General features: G+C 46.0%; 1 protein-coding gene and 1 long non-coding RNA gene across 10 annotated transcripts in view; one reads left to right on the top strand and one right to left on the bottom strand.

Moving 5' to 3' along the window:
• Positions 1-19,263, bottom strand: part of LOC144763503 (uncharacterized) — a 556,338-nt gene that overhangs the window by 390,642 nt on the left and 146,433 nt on the right. For 4 of the 9 annotated variants that reach the window (XM_078649147.1, XM_078649151.1, XM_078649148.1 and 1 more), the window contains 4 exons: positions 13,356-13,445; positions 6,785-6,856; positions 4,929-5,018; positions 4,361-4,432 (listed from right to left, as the gene is read on the bottom strand). The exons of 1 other annotated variant lie outside the window; for it this stretch is intronic. In XM_078649147.1, coding sequence (XP_078505273.1) covers positions 4,361-4,432; positions 4,929-5,018; positions 6,785-6,856; positions 13,356-13,445 — 324 coding nt within the window. The remainder of the gene's footprint in view (positions 1-4,360; positions 4,433-4,928; positions 5,019-6,784; positions 6,857-13,355; positions 13,446-19,263) is intronic. 4 more of the 9 variants (XM_078649150.1, XM_078649153.1, XM_078649152.1 and 1 more) reach the window with 3 other exon arrangements.
• Positions 1-19,263, top strand: part of LOC144763504 (uncharacterized) — a 179,277-nt gene that overhangs the window by 45,234 nt on the left and 114,780 nt on the right. The gene's annotated exons all lie outside the window — the stretch shown is intronic.

Raw genomic sequence — 19,263 nt, 5'->3', positions numbered from 1 at the left:
TTGACCCATCCCAAGAAGTGACAATGCTGGTGAGGACCAGGGTCTTATTGAGCTTTAGTTTGCACCCAGAGACAGGCCCACACTGATTAGCCAATAACTGCCAGAGAATCCTCTGTGGCAGAGGTCTTGATGATAATGTCGTCTGTATACACAAGCACTTTGAGCTCAAGTTGATAGATACGCAGCAAAGCAATATTCCTCCAGGTCTTGAGGGCTTGAACTTAAGGTTCAATATAGTGGGCAAAGAGCAAGGTGAAAGTGGACATCCCTTTACGGGTGCCGCGATTTATCTGAATTAAGTCGGTAGAAGACCCTGAACATAAAACCCTTGCCTCAAGATTCTGGTAAAGCTTTTGAACCAAAGCAATAAAGCACAGCCCAAGCCCTTGCACAGCCACAATGCCCTAAGAAAAGGCCTTGAGCCCCAGTCAAAAGCCTTTTCAGGGTCTAACATCATTGCTCCGACCGGATATCCCTGAGCACAGCCTGCCTCAAGAGTAGTGATAACAATATTGACATGATCGGTGTTATCCCGCCCTGGAACAAAACCATGTTGATGCTCCTAAAAAAAATCTGAAATAACTGTAGCAAGCCCTTTTGCTAAAATCTAAGTATAAATCTTGGAATCAGAATTAATCATAGAAATAGGCTGATATGTATCACTGAGAAAAGGATATTTCCCTTTCTTAGGAAAGAGGATGATGTTGATCTCAGTCCATGACCCAGGAACCTCCCCCAGTAATTCAAAAGAGTTGAATAGATCACGGAGAACCGGCACTACAAGATGTGACAAACTAACATAGAATTCCAATGGAAGTTGTTTGGTTCCACAGGTCATGCCTCGTGCCAGCTAGCCAACAGCGTCTTACACTTCGAATGCCAATTTATGACCTTATAGCTTATGCTATTGTGTAGTAGACAGTTTCCGATGATGGTGGACCCGAAGAAACTGAAAGATCTGGTCCGTGGAAGGGACCAATACCTTGTCATAAAACTTCTGATAAAAGCTGTGGAACTCCTCTTGCATAAGGGGCAGGATTGGTCACAATAGCCCCAGGGAGAGTTCTTAATCCCAGAAATAGCAGATGCATTAGCTCTATCAGGGACCCATAAAGATAACACTCAGCCCATTTCTTCGATAAAGAATTGTGATCTGATATAACCCTAGGATTTAAGGAAGCTCTCTACAAATATGGACACCCTGAACCCACAACTTGTACAAGTCAAGAAGGTTCAGGAAAGCCTTCAAACTGTTGTGGGAGCAGTCAAGACCCACATCTCATGACAGGAAGTTCAGATGACCATACTCTCATCAAGAGTCAAAGATTTGGAGAATTGGTCTTACCGGAATTACATCAGGGTATTGGGGATCCCAGACTTGTCAAAGGAACAATCCTAGATGCTATATAGTTTGGGTGTTTAGTCAGTCAAGTCAAAAACATTTGTACCGCGCACATGTCACATCCAAAGAGTCTCATGGCCCTTGCAGACGGCTCTGACAAGAAAAAAAGAGGGAGGCCTAGTTGGAAAAAAGCCAGGTCTTCAGCTTCTTACGAAAACAGCTGTGTTCTGAGATGGCACGGAGATTGATGGGCATTTTATTCCACAGAGCAGGGGCGAGGTAAGAGAAGGAACAACCACCATTTCTGGAAGTTTGTATTCTGAGAGGAGTGAGCAGAGACTCAGCACTAGATCTGAGTTCTCTTCGGGGGATGTACCATGTTAGTTTTCGAGACCAGTATTTTGGTCCCTTTCCGTACATGTGTTTATGGACTAGGCATAGCGTTTTAAAATGTATTCGTTTTTTTACTGGGAGCCAATGAAGGCTCTTCAGACATGGGGCCGATGGGGACCTTCGTGGTAGGTTAAGAACCATCCGGGCTGCAGTATTTTGAAGGATCTGTAATCTATTCAAGTGGTGTTCATTTATGGCTAGTAAGAGCGCATTACCATAGTCCATTCTGTTTATGATTAGACCACTAGGGGTTTTCGAGCCTCAGCGGGAATCCACTTAAAAACTTTTCTAAGGCTGCGCATAAGTCCAAAACCAGTGCCAACGAGATTATTTATATGGTTCATCATGGACAATGTATTATCAATGTGAAAGCCCAGATTCCACACTGATTCCTTAGGTGGGACAGCTGCCCAGATTCGTTGGCCACTAATCTTGAGCCCAATGTTCTGCAACTTGACCAAAAAGCATGATTTCAGATTTACTACCATTGAGCTGCAGGTGGTTAGTGCTCATCCATTTTTCAACCTCAATCATGCAATTTCTAAAACCTTGTCTCATTTGGATCGGGGCCCAAAGTAATCAGGATCTGGGTGTCATCGGCGTATGAGAGAACTTCAAAGCCGAAGGCTCTAATCACTCTAGCAAGAGGGGTCATATAGACATTAAAAAGCGTAGGGCTTAAAATAGAGCCCTGCGGAACACCCATCCTAACAGGCCTTTCGTTCGCTATATTTTTGCCAATTTGGACAGCTGTTGTACGGTCAGATAGATAGTTTATGAAACATTTTAGGGTAGTTCCTCTGACACCAATCTCCCATAGCCTCTGAATTAGAATGCTATGGGAGATGGTGTCGAATGCCGCCGACAAATCAAGCAGGACAAGAATAGAGGGTTGGTGTTTGTCTAAGGCCAGCCTAATATTGTCCACAACTTCGACCAACGCTGTCTCTGTGCTATGAGATGCACGAAAACCCTATTGGGAGGGATCTAAAAGTTCTTGATTTTCCAACTGGCTCACAAGCTGTTGACTGACAAAGGATTCAAGTATTTTCCCGAAATACGGGAGCAGTGAGATCGATCGATAGTTTAGAAGTGTGTTTGGGTCGGCCGAAGGTTTTTTCAGTATTGGCCTGATTCTTGCTGTTTTCCATGTTAAGGGAAAGTTGGCCTCTGAAAGAGATTTATTAAAGAGACCAGTCAAAGCTTCCACAAAGACCGGGGCCAATATAGAAAATAGTTTAGGGGAAATCTGGTCGGTAGGGGACCGAGACTTTATTTTCAGCCCCACTGACATAGTTGTATCCCTGTCAAATTTTTCAAATTCACTCAGGAGATAAGGAGGATCACAAGGCTGGATTGTCAGTGCTTCCGACTGCAAAATAGTTTTGTTATAGTCAAAAGACTACAGACTAGATATACATTGCCTGGTGTGCGCATGTGTGTTTTTTCTTGAGATTTCTCTAGCATTCCTGTAAGACCTTGGTAGTCCAGCAACATCTTATGACGCTTGCAGGATTCCACAAGCTCCTCGAATGACTGGGCCTAAGTCAGCAGAACTGGAGGAGGCTTCTTATGTACCAAAGAATAGTTATCATCCATTAAAAGTTACTCTGGCAGAGTAGTTCCATGTGTAATGTCAGCTTTGGGTGCAAAGCTTCAACAATGGAATGAGATTCTTCTCTGGTACTTCAATGCAATCTTGATTCTCGAGCTTCCTACCAAACTAGTCCCTGACACATTTCTGGTCTGTCAATACCATGTCCTGGTCTTATCATTAAGGAGTACAAAGATTAAAATGTAGTCAGTAGATCTTGGTAAGAGTATTGGTAGAGTTTGGTGGCTCTGGCAGAGGGCATCGAATTAACTGCAGATATTTCTGAAAACGTTGTATTCCAAATCTTGTATCATGAAAGGCATCATAATTCTCTTTGACTTGTTTGTAAAATATATGTAAAGGACGCCATATTTCTACTTTCGAATGACATTAAAATGTGTGCTGCCATTAAATATGCATTTACAAAGCCAGGGAAAGTCCTATTTACTTTTGCACAGTTGAAGTTTGTACAAGCCGTCAGTCTGGGTCTACTTCATTAAGAGAAAGTTTGCTTTCTGGTGGTGATGAGATAAATAGTTTCAAAGGTTTGCTTCGAATTTATAATTTATCCAGAAGATTGTGGTGTCTTTTATATTGAGAGTGTGAATGGCTAGTTCAGCTGGTAATGTTGGAATCAAAAAAGAAAGAAATAGCAGTGATTCACATAAAATCTTCCTCATACATTTTGGCTATGAGTATATGGTAGTATTGCATAAACTACACTATCTTGAGAAATGTATATTGTAAATAGTCATTTATTTAAAGAATCAATTAGTAGCCTTTATTAACCTTGATGAAACAGCATTCATTTGAAGTCAACAAACTTCAGTAGGTAGTAAGATAAGACAATGTATGATAGAGCAGATTGTGTAGTTAGTTATAGAGAGAGACAGGTGGCAAGAAATGACTGGTTTTGTCGACTACACATTCATAGAAACCAAAACATTAAATGTTCTGAGGCACAGGAAATGCTCAAACACATGGGGAAGGAAATGCTCAAACACATGGTGGCCTTTGGTGCCCCGTCTTACCCTTTCGCCAGAATAAAGCGGGAGGATTCGGCTCTCGCTCATTATTGTGTCTGCCGGGAACCACTGGGGCTGCTGTAGAGGTAAAAATTGCATTAGGTAAAACATACTTTAAGGCCCAGTTTCACTTTCCACACCAAACTCCCCTTCCATGACCACAATGAAAGACTCTCATCAAACGTTTCAGTGGCACCCAAGTTTAAGTAGGAACATTGATCACACAGAGTTTGTTGCCAGCAACCTCACTACTAGTAAATCATGTGAAGTAGGAGATGACAATATTATTTAGCTGTAAAGTCATATCTTTAGCCATGGTACCCTTAAGGGTTTAAAGGCTTTAAAGAACTCCAGTGTCAGAGCAGTGTATTTGGTTAGTTTGCCTAAAGCCTGGTTGGTGAGAAATGCTAAGAATAGCTTTGATTAGAGGCTGGTCAGGTTAGGTATAGATTGAGAGCAGGGTGTGGGAAATAACATTTATAGTGGGTCCAATGTTAGAGAACATGCATGGAGGGCACCTGAAATACCCAAATACCTGGCTCCTATTCCTCCATTAAAACACTTTTTCACTTACCCATACTCTTCCAGCCATACGATGTGGGATGCTCAAAATCAATGGAAAACTCCTCTGTCCTATGCGGTGTCTAGACAGGCATACAGGAAGCTGTAAGGAATCCAAAAATGACTTCAGCAAAGTTGAAGGCCAACTCCAGCCTCCACTAATGAGGCTCACTGTCCTGCTCCGCCCACAACTTTGAATTTGAGGATATAAAATTATTAATATTGTCCTACCATTTTATAACAAAAACATGCTTGAATATATATGTATTATGTATATATCATCAAGTTATACACACACAGACACATACATATATTTATATCCAATATATACATTTATATATAGATATATTTTGAAATATACTTATATATGCGTGGGTAAATGCGGGTACAGCAGCTAGCCAAATATTCACTCACTATGGCCCTTTCTTTTGGGCTGTGTATCCCTCTGTTCAAAATACATCTTTCGAAAACTTCCCTGGGAAATATTAGAAGTCCACATAAACCTTTTTAGTTTCGCAGGTTTTGATGAGTCGAAGCATACTGAATCTCATGTCAGGTGTTTTCTTGCACCTGAATGTGTATTCAGCATGTGTGAAGCTGCAACAGTCACTAAAGTCTTCTGGATATGATAATCTAAGAGTTTTCAAAAGACTACAGACTAGATACACATTGCGTGGTGTGCGCATGTGTGTTTTTTCTTGAGATTTCTCTAGCATTCCTGTAAGACCTTGGTAGTCCAGTGACATCTTATGAAGCTTGCAGGATTCCACAAGCTCCTCGAATGACTGGGCCTAAGTCAGCAGAGCTGGAGGAGGCTTCTTATGTACCAAGGATTAGTTATCATCCATTAAAAGTTACTCTGGCAGAGTAGTTCCATGTGTAATGTCAGCTTTGGGTGCAAAGCTTCAACAATGGAATGAGGTTCTTCTCCGGTACTTCAATGCAATCTTGATTCTCGAGCTTCCTACCAAACTAGTCCCTGACACATTTCTGGTCTGTCAATACTATGTCCTGGTCTTATCATTAAGGAGTACAAAGATTAAAATGTAGTCAGTAGTTCTTGGTAAGAGTGATGGTAGAGTTTGGTGGCTCTGGCAGAGGGCATCGAATTAACTACAGATATTTCTGAAAACGTTGTATTCCAAATCTTGTAAAAGGCATCATAATTCTCTTAGACTTGTTTGTAAAATATATGTAAAGGACGCCATATTACTACTTGCGAATGACATTAAGATGTGTGCTGCCATTAAATATGCATTTACAAAGCCAGGGAAAGTCCTATTTACTTTTGCACAGTTGGAGTTTGTACAAGTGATCAGTCTGGGTCTACTTCATTAAGAGAAAGTTTGCTTTCTGGTGGTGATGAGATAAACAGTTTCAAAGGTTTGCTTGGAATTTATAATTTATCCAGAAGATTGTGGTGTCTTATATATTGAGAGTGTGAATGGCTAGTTCAGCTGGTAATGTTGGAATCAAAAAAGAAAGAAACAGCTGTGATTCACATAAAATCTTCCTCATACATTTTGGCTATGAGTATATGGTAGTATTGCATAAACTACACTATATTGAGAAATGTACATTGTAAATAGTCATCTATTTAAAGAATCAATTAGTAGCCTTTATTAACCTTGATGAAACAGCATTCATTTGAAGTTAACAAACGTCAGTAGGCAGTAAGATAAGACAATGTATGATAGAGCAGATTGTGTAGTTAGTTATAGAGAGAGACAGGTGGCAAGAAATGACTGGTTTTGTCGACTACACATTCATAGAAACCAAAACATTAAATGTTCTGAGGCACAGGAAATTCTCAAACACATGGGGAAGGAAATGCTCAAACACATGGTGGCCTTTGGTGCTCCGTCTTACCCTTTCGCCAGAATAGGGCGGGAGGATTCGGCTCTCGCTCATTATTGTGTCTGCCGCGAACCACTGGGGATGCTGTAGAGGTAAAAATTGCATTAGGCAAAACATACTTTAAGGCCCAGTTCACTTTCCACACCAAACTCCCCTTCTATGACCACAATGAAAGACACTCATCAAACGTTTCAGTGGCACCCAAGTTTAAGTAGGAACATTGATCACACAGAGTTTGTTGCCAGCAACCTCGCTACTAGTAAATCATGTGAAGTAGGAGATGACAATATTATTTAGCTGTAAAGAACAAGTTACTTACCTTCGGTAACGCTTTTTCTGGTAGATACAATATCTGCCTGTGGATTCCTCACCTTGTGAATACCCCCCTGCGTCAGCAACATTCGGAAATTCTTTTTTCGTAGCCTCGCGCCGACGTGGACTCCTGACGTCATAGAGACACGACCTCGCTCGCGACTCCGCTGACGTCACCGACGCCTATAATAGGCCCACGCCGGCGTGATGACATCAGTTCCGCCCTTTTTTCCGTGCCATCGAGGCACACGGACGGACCAATGACAGTAGAAATATACAAGTATACATAGTACACAATACTCAAGGCAAAACACACAGTGTTAAGCAAAAGCAGGAAAGCAATTGAAACATTTCCTTGACAACAAAATATATATACATTACATTACAGTAACTCTGGCATAGAAGAGTGGACAACGGGGAGGCGGTGGGTCAGTGAGGAATCCACAGGCAGATATTGTATCTACCAGAAAAAGCGTTACCGAAGGTAAGTAACTTGTTCTTCTGATAGATACATCTGCCGTGTGGATTCCTCACCTTGTGAATAGAGTCGCACAGCAGTCCCCACTCCCGGAGGAGGGTGTCCACTCTTCTAAACCAGGAAATCCTGAAGGACAGAGCGAGCAAAGTGGCCGTCCCTCCTCACTTCGGAATCCAAGCAGTAATGCATCGCGAAAGTGTCGAGGGAAGACCAAGTTGCCGCCCTACAAATATCCTCAACAGGTACACCTCTAGCCAATGCTGAGGATGAAGACTTAGCTCTTGTAGAATGAGCCCTTATACCCTCTGGTGGTTCCTTACCGGCCAAAGAGTAGCAGATCTTTATGCAGAGGACGATCCATCTCGATAAAGTTCTTTTATGGACCGCTCTTCCTTTCTTGCAGCCAGCAAATCCAACGAAGAGCTGGTCTTCCAAACGAAAGTCCTTGGATCTGTCCAAGTAAAAGGACACCGCCCTCTTAGGGTCCAGACGGTGCAGTCTCTCTTCCTCCTTGGAAGGGTAAGGGGGAGGATAGAAGGTAGGAAGGGTCATGGACTGTCCTAGATGGAAGGGAGTTACCACCTTAGGCAGAAAAGCAGCCCTGGTCCTAAGAACCATTCGATCAGCATGAATGGTCAGGAATGGGGGCTTGGAACTAAGAGCTTGAAGCTCACTAACCCTCCTTGCTGAGGTTATTGCAACCAGGAAGACTGTCTTAAGGGTAAGAAGCCTCATGGGACATTTGTGGAGAGGCTCAAAGGGAGCACCCATCAAAAAGGTCAATACAAGATTCAAATCCCACTGAGGCACAATAAAAGGTGAAGGAGGGAACATATTAGTGAGACCCATCAAAAACCTTAAGACCACAGGAGACTTAAAAAGAGAAGGCTGGTCAGGCAAGCAGAGAAAAGCCGACAGCGCCGACAGGTAACCCTTTACCGTGGCAACCGCAAGACCCTGCCGCGCCAAAGAAAGGGCAAACTGGAGAACATTAAACAAATGGGCCTTCAAAGGATCAACAGACCTTTCCCCACACCACGTGACAAATTTCGACCATCTATAAGAATAGATGGACTTAGTGGAGTCACGCCTGGCTGACAAGATGACATCCACAACGTCAGGCGGAAGGGAAAAGGAATTCAGGTTGCCCCGTTCAATCTCCAGGCATGAAGGTGCAATGTCTGGAGGTGGGGGTGTAGAACCTGCCCCTCCATCAGAGAGAGGAGGTCTGCCCTGAGAGGGAGACGGAGCGGCGGGTGAGAGGAGAGGTGGAGTAGATCTGTATACCACACCCTTCTTGGCCAATCCGGGGCGACCAATATGACTTGGGCCCGGTCTTGGCGAATCTTCCTCAGAACCCGAGGAATCAAGGGTATGGGGGGAAACGCGTAAAGGAGTTGACCTCTCCAACTCAACTGAAACGCGTCCCCCAAGGCTCCTTGCATCGGATACTGGAGACTGCAGAAAGACAGGCAGTGCGCATTCTCGTGAGTGGCGAACAGGTCCACCCGAGGAGTCCCCCACATCCGAAAGATGTCGTGAACCACCTCCGGGTGAAGCCTCCACTCGTTGTCGGCAGAGAACTGCCGACTGAGACTGTCTGCACGAACGTTCAACACACCGGCCAGATGATTCGCCATCAGACAAACCTGATGGTCCTGAACCCAGGACCAGAGACGCAGAGCCTCTCTGCAGAGACACTGCGACCCTACCCCTCCCTGCTTGTTGACGTACCACATCGCGGTTGTGTTGTCCGTTAGGACCTGAACAGACTGACCGCGAAGGGAAGGGAGGAAGGCCTTGAGCGCCAAACGTATCGCCCGCAATTCTAGAAGGTTGATGTGAAGCAACCTTTCCTCTGGAGACCAAAGGCCCTTGACCTCCAGATCCCCCAGATGAGCACCCCACCCGAGAGTGGATGCATCCGTTATCACCGTGGCCACCGATGGGGGAAGTTGAAAAGGCTTTCCTTGGGACAGATTGCCTTCCACGCCCCACCAAGACAGATCCGCTGCAGCTTCTCTGGAGATCCTCACTGACTCCCTGAGATCTCCGTTGTGCTGATACCACTGCTTGCGGAGGCACCACTGGAGCGCCCTCATGTGCCAGCGTGCATGGTTGACCAACAGAATGCATGAAGCCATCAGACCGAGCAGGCGAAGGACCTTCAGGACTGGAACGACCGCTCCATTGTAAAATAAAGGAATCATCTCCCGTATGTCGCGAATCCTTTGAGGGGGAGGGAATGCACGACATACGGTTGTGTCCAGTACCGCACCTATGAACAGGTTGCGCTGGGAGGGCACCAGGTGAGACTTGGGTACATTTATCGAAAAACCCAACCTGTACAACAACTGGGTTGTCTCTCGCAAATGATGGAGCACTCTCTCTGACGACTCTGCCTTGATCAGCCAGTCGTCCAAATAAGGGAACACTGGAATCCCTGACCTCCTGAGATGCGCCGCCACCACTGCCATCACCTTGGTGAAGACTCGAGGCGCAGTAGTAAGTCCAAACGGAAGGACCGCAAACTGGTAGTGCTCCGATCCCACCGTAAAACGGAGATATTTCCTGTGCGACTTCAGGATTGGGATATGAAAGTAAGCATCCTGCAAGTCGAGCGACACCATCCAGTCTTCTTCTTGCAGCGCCTGAAGAACCTGAGCAAGGGTGAGCATCTTGAATTTCTCCTGCTTCAGATAGAGATTCAAGATCCTGAGATCCAGGATCGGACGAAGCCTGCCATCCTTCTTCGGAATCAGGAAATACCGGGAGTAGCACCCCTGACTCCTTTCCTGCTCTGGGACCACCTCTATCGCACCTTTTCTTATCAGAGTCAAAACTTCCTCTTGCAGAAGTGACAGATGCTCCTCGGAGCAATACCCTTGGCAAGGAGGGAAATTGGGAGGGAATTCCCGAAAGGGAAGGGCATACCCATTTTCTACAAGATTGAGAACCCAAAGATCTGACGTAACCGATTCCAAATCCTGTAGAAAATGGGTGAGCCGACCCCCAACCGGACCCACATGATCCTGAATGTCGGATCTAGGGCTGCTTCTCAGGGGCAGGGGGGTTGGAGGAAGTGGAGGAGGAAGAGGCCTGACGTCCACGAGGACGAGCTCTCTGCTTTCCCCTATATGTCCTGTACAAGGAGTTTTGCTGCTGCTGTTGTTGCTGCTACTGCTGCTGGCCTTGCCGGAAATTCCGAAAGGAAGAGCGGCCAAAACCCCTGAATCTTCTGCCAGTTGAAGAGCCTCTCACTTGAAGACCCAAGGATTTAGCAGTCGCCCTGCTATCTTTAAACCTCTCAAGGGCCGCATCAGCCTTCTTCCCAAAGAGGCCTGAACCATCGAAAGGAAGATCTAATAATGTCGCCTGAACATCAGCCGAAAAGTCAGAAGATTTCAACCAGGCAGACCTCCTAGTAGCGACAGCAGTGCCCATAATGCGCGCCACAGAGTCTACAGTATCCAAACCGCTCTGAATGACCTGGCGAGCCGCCGCCTGGGCGTCAGAGATGACTTCTTCAAAATCCTTCCTGCTGTCATCAGGAATTTTTGGAACAAGAACACGCAAAGAGTCCATCAGAGCGTGTAAATATCTCCCCATCAAGCAAGTGGCATTTGATGACTTCAATGCCATACTGGCAGAGGAGAAGGACTTCTTTGCCACCTGATCCTGCTTCTTTGCCTCCTTCTCAAAAGGAACCTGAGGGAAAGCACTAACGTTCTTTTTGGAGCATGCAGCCTGAATGACCAAACTCTCCGGTGAAGGGTGAGAGGTTAAAAAGGCAGGATCCTCAGGGGCAACCCTGTATCTTCTGGCTACACTTTTAGAGACAGCTGGAGCCGACAAAGGTTTTTTCCACACCTCTAGAATGGGCTCTGTCAGAGCATCATTGAAAGGAAGAAGAGGTTCCACCACTGAACTCGGAGAATGCAATACTTCAGTCAGAATATTAGATTTGAATTCTGCTGTAGGCAAAGTCAACTTAAGGAGACTGGCAGCCTTCCTCATAATTAAATGATAGGGTTGAACGTCCTTAGAAGGAGTGCTAGAACCTGAGGGTAACTCCCACTCTGGAGAGAAATCCAGGCTTCCTGCGTCTGCCAAATCCTCAAAAGCATCTTCATCCAATTCACCCTCTTCAACGTCAGATTGTGAATCCAAAAACCTCCTTTCATCCAGAAGGCGTTGAGCCTCTCTTCTGGATCTCATCTTGACTCGTTTTGCCATCGGATCCACCACCGGCTCCGACGGATTCGGAATCGACGTCGGGATCGAACCCGAAGGCTCAGAGGGATGTGTCCGAGGACGACTCGGAGCAGGCGAAGCCGGAACCGGCGTCGACGGCTTCGGTGGAGCCGGAAAATGCCACGGCGGCATCGGAGCCGGCATGTAAGGCATAAACGGAGCCGGAGGGTAGGAGTGAGGGACTCCTAAGATAAAAGCTAAAGGACCCATGGGACCCGAAGGTGCCCCAGAGGGGTACCACGCCCTCAAAAAGACTCCGTACATCGCGTTGAGAAACGCAGAAGGGTCCTGGCCTGGGGCAGGAAATGGTGGATGAAAACCTTCAGGCTTGTCCTGAGGAGCGTTCGGATTCGGCTCACCTAAGGGCGCGGAATCCCCATCCTCACAAAGCTCCTCCTCATCTCGGGCCGGGGACGGCGCCGGAGACGGACTCGGAGCCGGATTCGGAGACGGAGTCGGAGACGGAGCCGGAGACGGCGCCCGTGACTCAGAAGGGGAGGCCTCACCTTCAGGTTCTGGATCAGAAACATCAACGGTCACCACCTTCGAACGTACCTTCTTCGGTGACCTCGACCTCGATCCCGACTCCTTACCAGAACGACGTCGGGATTCATGTCTCCTCTTCTTATGTTTCCTCTTTTTTGAAACACGATCAGAAGCCGACTTCGAAGACGACCTTCCTCGAGATCCAGACCTCGACCTCGATCTCGACTTCGACCTCGCCCTTCGAGAACGAGACCTCGACGACTTCTCCTTTCCAGCTTTCATCTTAGCCACCAGCAGCTTCGCCTCTCTTTCTCTCAGGGCCTTCGGGTTCATCTTCTTACACGAAGAGCAGTCATCCACATCATGGTCCGAGCTCAAGTACCAGATGCAGTCGCTGTGAGGGTCGGTGATGGACATCATTTTGCCACATTCTTTGCATGGCTTAAAGTCGGTCTTTTTAGAAGACATTGTCGAAGAAACAGGATACAGAGAAGCAGAAAAAGGTAATAATATAGGCAACAAAGTATCCGTTGGCTACAGAGATTCCCGATAACCGTTAGCGTCGACGACGCGGAAAAAAGGGAACTGATGTCATCACGCCGGCGTGGGCCTATTATAGGCGTCGGTGACGTCAGCGGAGTCGCGAGCGAGGTCGTGTCTCTATGACGTCAGGAGTCCAAGTCGGCGCGAGGCTACGAAAAAAGAATTTCCGAATGTTGCTGACGCAGGGGGGTAGTCACAAGGTGAGGAATCCACACGGCAGATGTATCTATCAGAAGTCATATCTTTCACCATGTTACCCTTAAGGTTTTAACGGCTTTAAAGATCTCCAGTGTCAGAGCAGTGTATTTGGCTAGTTTGCCTATTGCCAGGTTGGTGAGAAATGCTATGAACAGGTTTGTTTAGAGGCTGGTCAGGTTAGTTATAGATTGAGAGCAGGTTGTGGGAAATAACATTTATAGTGGGTCCAATGTTAGAGAACATGCATGGAGGGCATCTGAAATACCCAAATACCTGGCTCCTATATCTCCATTAAAATACTTTTTCACTTACGCATACTCTTCCAGCCATACGATGTGGGATGCTCAAAATCAATGGAATGCTCCTCTGTCTCATGCGGTGTCTAGAAAGGCATACAGGAAGCTGTAAAGAATCCAAAAAGGACTTCAGCAAAGATTAAGGCCAACTCCAGCCTCCACTAATGAGGCTCACGTTCCTGCTCCGCCCACAACTTTGTATTTGAGGATATAAAATTATTAATATTGTCCTACCATTTTATAACAAACACATGCTTGAATATATATGTATTATGTGTATATCATCAAGTTATACACACACAGACACATACATATATGTATATATAATATATACATTTATATATAGATATATTTTTAAATATATTTATATATGCCTGGGTACATGCGGGTACAGCAGCTAGCCAAATATTCACTCGGTATGGCCCTTTCTTTTGGGCTGTGTATCCCTCTGTTCAAAATACATCTTTCGAAAACTTCCCTGGGAAATTATAGAAGTCCACATAAACCTTTTTAGTTTCGCAGGTTTTGATGAGTCGCAGCACACTGAATCTCATGTCAGGTGTTTTCTTGCACCTGAATATGTATTCAGAATGTGTGAAGCTGCAACAGTCACTAAAGTCTTCTAAATATGATAATCAAAGAGTTTTCAAAAGACTACAGACTAGATACACATTGCGTGGTGTGCGCATGTGTATTTTTTCTTGAGATTTCTCTAGCATTCCTGTAAGACCTTAGTAGTCCAGCGACATCTTATGAAACTTGCAGGATTCCACAAGCTCCTCGAATGACTGGGCCTAAGTCAGCAGAGCTGGAGGAGGCTTCTTATGTACCAAGGAATAGTTATCATCCATTAAAAGTTACTCTGGCAGAGTAGTTTTTATTTGTATTTCTATTTGGTATTTGGTATTTATAAAGCGCGAACTGTCGCTCCGGAAGGAGCATCCTGGCGCTGAGGAATGTGGGAGAAAGCAAAGGTGAAATCTAAATGGCAACCAATACGTACGCATCTGTCAAATTGAAAAACCAGGTCTTTAGTTGTTTCCTGAATGGATTCACTAAGTCCAGCAGTCTTAGTTCTTTAGGCATGGAATTCCATGCCTTAGAAGCCAGGACACTGAGTTTTTCCACCCTTGGTTATGTAATGAAATTTGGGGATACCGATTAAATTACAGCCTACTGATCTTAAAACTCTAGTAGGGTTGTAACAGGTATATCTTCTTGAAAGACACCTTGGGCCAATGTTATTTAGCGCTCTAAAGGTAGTCAGAAGGATTTTGAACAAAATCCTTTTGTGGAGGGGCAGCCAGTGCAATATCCTAAGGGCTGGTGATGCAGAGGATTTTCTAGGCAGTTTTAGTACCAGTCTTGCTGCCGCGTTTTGTACGTTTTGTAGTTTTTTTAACATGAGCTTTTTTACCCCTGCCATAAGACCATTGCAATAATCGAGGCGGGAAAGTATCAGAGCCACTGCCACCGCCTTTCTCGATTCTATAGGGAGAAAATCAAAGATTTTTTTTAATGATTTTATAATATTGAAACAGCTTCCTGCAACACTCCTTACATGATGGTCAAAGGACAGTGATGAGTCAAAAAGTACACCCAGATTTCTGGCCACTTCAACCGAACTGGGAGGTGCAGTAGTGCCCCTTGGCCACCATTTACTGGGGCTAAAGTTGACATTTTTTCCCATGGGCAGTGTTTCAGTTTTATTTGAATTACATTTCAGATGGTTGTTACTCATCCACACAAAGACGTCAGTCAGACAGTTCTCACAACTGTGTTTATTAAGGGTTTCAGGCAAATCATACATACAGTACTCCATAGCCAGGAGGACACTGCCAGTGGAAAACACATAATAGAATGCATGAACAGCCTAGACATTCAACTAACCCCCCACCCACCGTCCCGCCCCCAGCCAACAACCCCAAAAAGAAAAAAAAAAAAAAAACCCCGACTACCCTCCCCTTATCCCACCCTAACCCAGTGCACGTGATCACCATCAGCTGCAGCATATAGTGTAAAGCACAATAGGCGTCCTGGAGCCACCTAGGCCCCGAGGTCACTGCCGGTAGGCAGTCCATCATCCAGGTCAACGGGAGGATCCAATGGCAAGTCTCTGTATTCTGCCCACTGCTTCCAGATCTTGTAATGTTTGCGGGGGCAGCCCCTGGCCTCAAACACAGGCAATTCCAGTCCCATAAGAAAATCTAGTCCCGCCCTCCATGCGCTGAGTGGGGGGGCGCGGTCACTCTTCCACGCCTTTGCCAAATCCCATTTGGCGACCGTCAGGCCCAACAGAAGGAGGTGACGCTTATAGATGTTACCCCCTACTTGATCCATGATATGTAAAAGACCTAGTCTGGGCGTGCGAGGAAGGTCCCAGTGCAGCACCTCTGACAAGCAAGACCAAACCCCACTCCAGAATCGAGTCAGACCCACACACGACCACACAGTATGCAGCAGCGTACCGCTCTCCGTCCCACAACGCAGGCATACAGGGGTGGCAATGAGGCCAGCCTTCCACAGTCTCTCTCTGGTGTAATAGGCCCGATGCAGGTACTTGAACTGTATAAATCGGAGTCTCACAGCGATGGCTGCCCCACGGGGGGACTCCAGTGCCTCCCTCCAATCATCCTCATCCAAGGGGCCAACATCTACTTCCCAGGAGGCCTTCAACGACAAGAGGGAAGAGGAGCAGTGAGTAATTAAGGTTTGATAAATTTTGGAGACTTTTTTATCCCCCAGATCCCCCATGAAGAGCTTGGCTTCAACGGGGCTAAATTCTGGGAGTTGGTCTAACCCCACTAGACTCGGCGCGAGAGCGTGACGCAGTTGTAAGTATTTAAAAAATTGGGTCTTGGGCATGTCGAATTCGGCGCTAAGGGCTTGAAAGGTTTTAAGAGTAGTCCCAGTAAGGACATGGCCTAGCGTCGAGATCCCAATAGAGTCCCATCCACTAAACCCCGACAGTGAGGCAAGTGCAGGGAGCCGGCCATTGTTCCAGAGTGGCGTTTCCGCTGTTAGGCGACCCCACCAGCCCATACGACGTAGCACCTGTCTCCAAAGCATGAAAACCACCTGAGTAGCCTGCGGCAGCTTCCGCCGCCGGCTGGCCGAGTATAACAGCGTGTGGAGCGTGGCATCCCCCATAAGAAAGCGTTCCAGGGCGTATGCCGGGTCATCACGCCCACCGTACCACCACTCATTCAGAACCAGCAGATGAGAGGCTTGGTAGTAGGATAGTATGTCTGATGTAGCGAGACCGCCACAGTACGTGGACAGGAAACAAGTCCGCAGTGCCACTCTGGAGGCACCCCCTGCCCACAGGAAACGTCCCAGTACCGAATTCACGCGACGGAACCATTGTGGGTCAACCCTATATGGGAAGTTATGAAGCTGGTAAAGGAGTCTAGGGAGGGCGACCATCTTAAAAATCGCCGACCTGCCATAGATGTTAAGGGGCATGCGAGACCAGGTCTTGACGTCCGACTGAACTCTGTCCCACACCGGCAACACATTGCGCTCCCATGCAACCGCGGCAGATTCAGACAGGAAAACTCCCAGGTATTTTAGACCACCAACCGCGACTTGCAAGGCCGAGGCCTAGGGGAACACCTCCGATCTTCCGCCCAGCACCCATAAAGTCGATTTACGCGGGTTAAGGAAGAGTCCCGACACTTCACCAAAAATACGCATTATGTCTAGGATCCGCGGGCCAGAACGGTGAAGGTCTGTCAGAAAGAAGAGGACATCGTCTGCGTATAACGCAATCCTGTCCGAGAGTCCAGCTCCCCACACAAAGCCCCGAAGTTGTGCATCAATGCGCACCCACGCGGCCAAAGGTTCCATGACCAAGGCAAAAAGGTACGGGGAGAGGGGGCACCCCTGGCGAGTCCCCCTGGCAACTGGGAACTTCTCCGACACAGCCCCCGAAACACGCACCGAGGCGGTGATGTCTGTGTATAGAAGCCGGACATACGAGACAAAAATTGGACCGAGGTTGAGTCGCGGCAAAAGAGCGAAGAGATAAGTCCAACTGACTGAATCGAATGCCCTATCGATGTCCGCTAGTAGAAGCGCCGCTTGTTCTCCCGTCGCTCCCATCGCATCGACGGCCACCTGCGCGCGCCTGATATTGTGACGCGTCGCCCTACCGGGCATAGTCAGTCAGACAGTTCTGAAAGTTCTGTTCAGCATTAGTGGAGTTCTTATCTAAAGATACAATCAATTGAGTATCATCGGCATACGATGTTACTAGTATCCCGTATGATTCAATTAGAGTGATGAGGGGCACCATGTAAATATTAAAAAGTAACAGACTTAAAATGGAGCCCTGGGGAACTCCAGAGGTGATTTTTTTTTCGCTCGAGAGAAAGGGTCCCAATGAAATGGTTTGGGTTCTCTCGGATAGGAAAGAACTTATCCAATCGAGAGCAACCTCTGTAATTCCTTTTTCTCTTAACCTAGAAATAAGTATTTTATGGGAAATGATATTGAACGCTGCCGATAGATCGAGTAATATCAGGACGGCGTTTTTTCCTTCATCCTGTAAATTTTTAATGGAATCAGTAAGATCGATGAGGGCCGTTTCAGTGGAATGCTTTGAGCGAAAGCCCGATTGTTGGTGGTGTAAGATGTTATGCATTTCCACAAAATTCTTCAGCTCTTGGTGGACCATGTGTTCGGTTATTTTCCTGAGAACCGGGAGAAGAGATATCGGTCGAAGATTGGAAAGATCTGTTATATTTTCACTTTGTTTTTTCATTAAAGTTTTCACTATTGCTTTTTTCCAATCCGATGGAACAATGCCTGAACTGTGAGGCATTGACTATTGTATTTATGATGGGATTGACTATATCAATTATCTGATGGAGGATCAGCGGGGGGCAAGAGTCAGATGGGGATCCTGATTTACAGGATATGATGGCATCGCGGGTTTGCACAAGAGTCACTGGTCTAAACATTCTAAGAGTGTGTGCCGCTGTCACAGTGGTGTCGTTGGTGTCCTTAGTGATGGATTGAAGGATAGGTGGAAAATCATCCTGTAAGAGTTTGATTTTCTCCTCAAAGTAATCAGCAATCTGATTGCAGAAGTCTTGAGACAGAGGAATTTCCAGTTGGAGGGCTTTCGGGTGGGTGAAGTATTTAACTATAGAAAAAACATTTTTTTTTGTTTTTGTTGGGCATCCTTAATTGCTTTAGTATAGTAATCCTTCTTAGCAATTTTTATGTTAGAAAAATATGCATTTCTATGTTTTACATAGAGAGCTGTGGCTATCGGGTCATAGGCTTTCCTCCATTTGCGTTCACTTTGTTTACACTGAAAGTGTAATTCTGCAAGAGATTGTGTGTACCAAGGGGCACTTATCTTTTTAATTTTCTCTTTTTTTAAAGGGCGCTTTGGGGGTTCAGGATCTTTTATAGCTTGCTGCATCCAGATGTGAAAGTTTTAGAATCTCGGTCGACATCACCAGACAAGCTGGGAGCCTGAAACTGAGCCAAGTGTTTAAGCTTTATGTTTTCGGCAACCATTGCCCAGTTTTGATTAGATGAAGGCTGCAAGGTTGTTTTTACCGTTTTAGAAGGGCGGTGCACATTAATGTTAAAAGGGACAAAACAGTGATCCGTCCAAATTTGTGGGATGGGAATATGAGTCACTAGAGAGGGGAAGTTGGAACAAACCCCATCAAGTGTATGTCCTGCTCGGTGAGTGGCCTTTACCACTTTTTGGGAGAGTCCAAATATTTCGAGTGTCTGGTGAAAGTTAGTGGCCTGGGAGTCAGTTTTAGATTCAAGCTGTAGGTTGAAATCGCCCAGGAGAGTAAAATATGGGTAACGAAGTAGCAATTGTCCTAAGGATTCACCCAAGGAATCCAAAAACATAGTAGAACTACCAGGTGGACGATATATTAACCCTTCTGTGA

Source organism: Lissotriton helveticus, chromosome 6 (genome assembly GCF_964261635.1).
Source record: "Lissotriton helveticus chromosome 6, aLisHel1.1, whole genome shotgun sequence".
In the NCBI taxonomy this organism is placed as follows: Eukaryota; Metazoa; Chordata; class Amphibia; order Caudata; family Salamandridae; genus Lissotriton; species Lissotriton helveticus.
The sequence above is the reverse complement of the archived record's forward strand: the minus strand, read 5'-3'. Positions and strand labels throughout refer to the sequence as shown.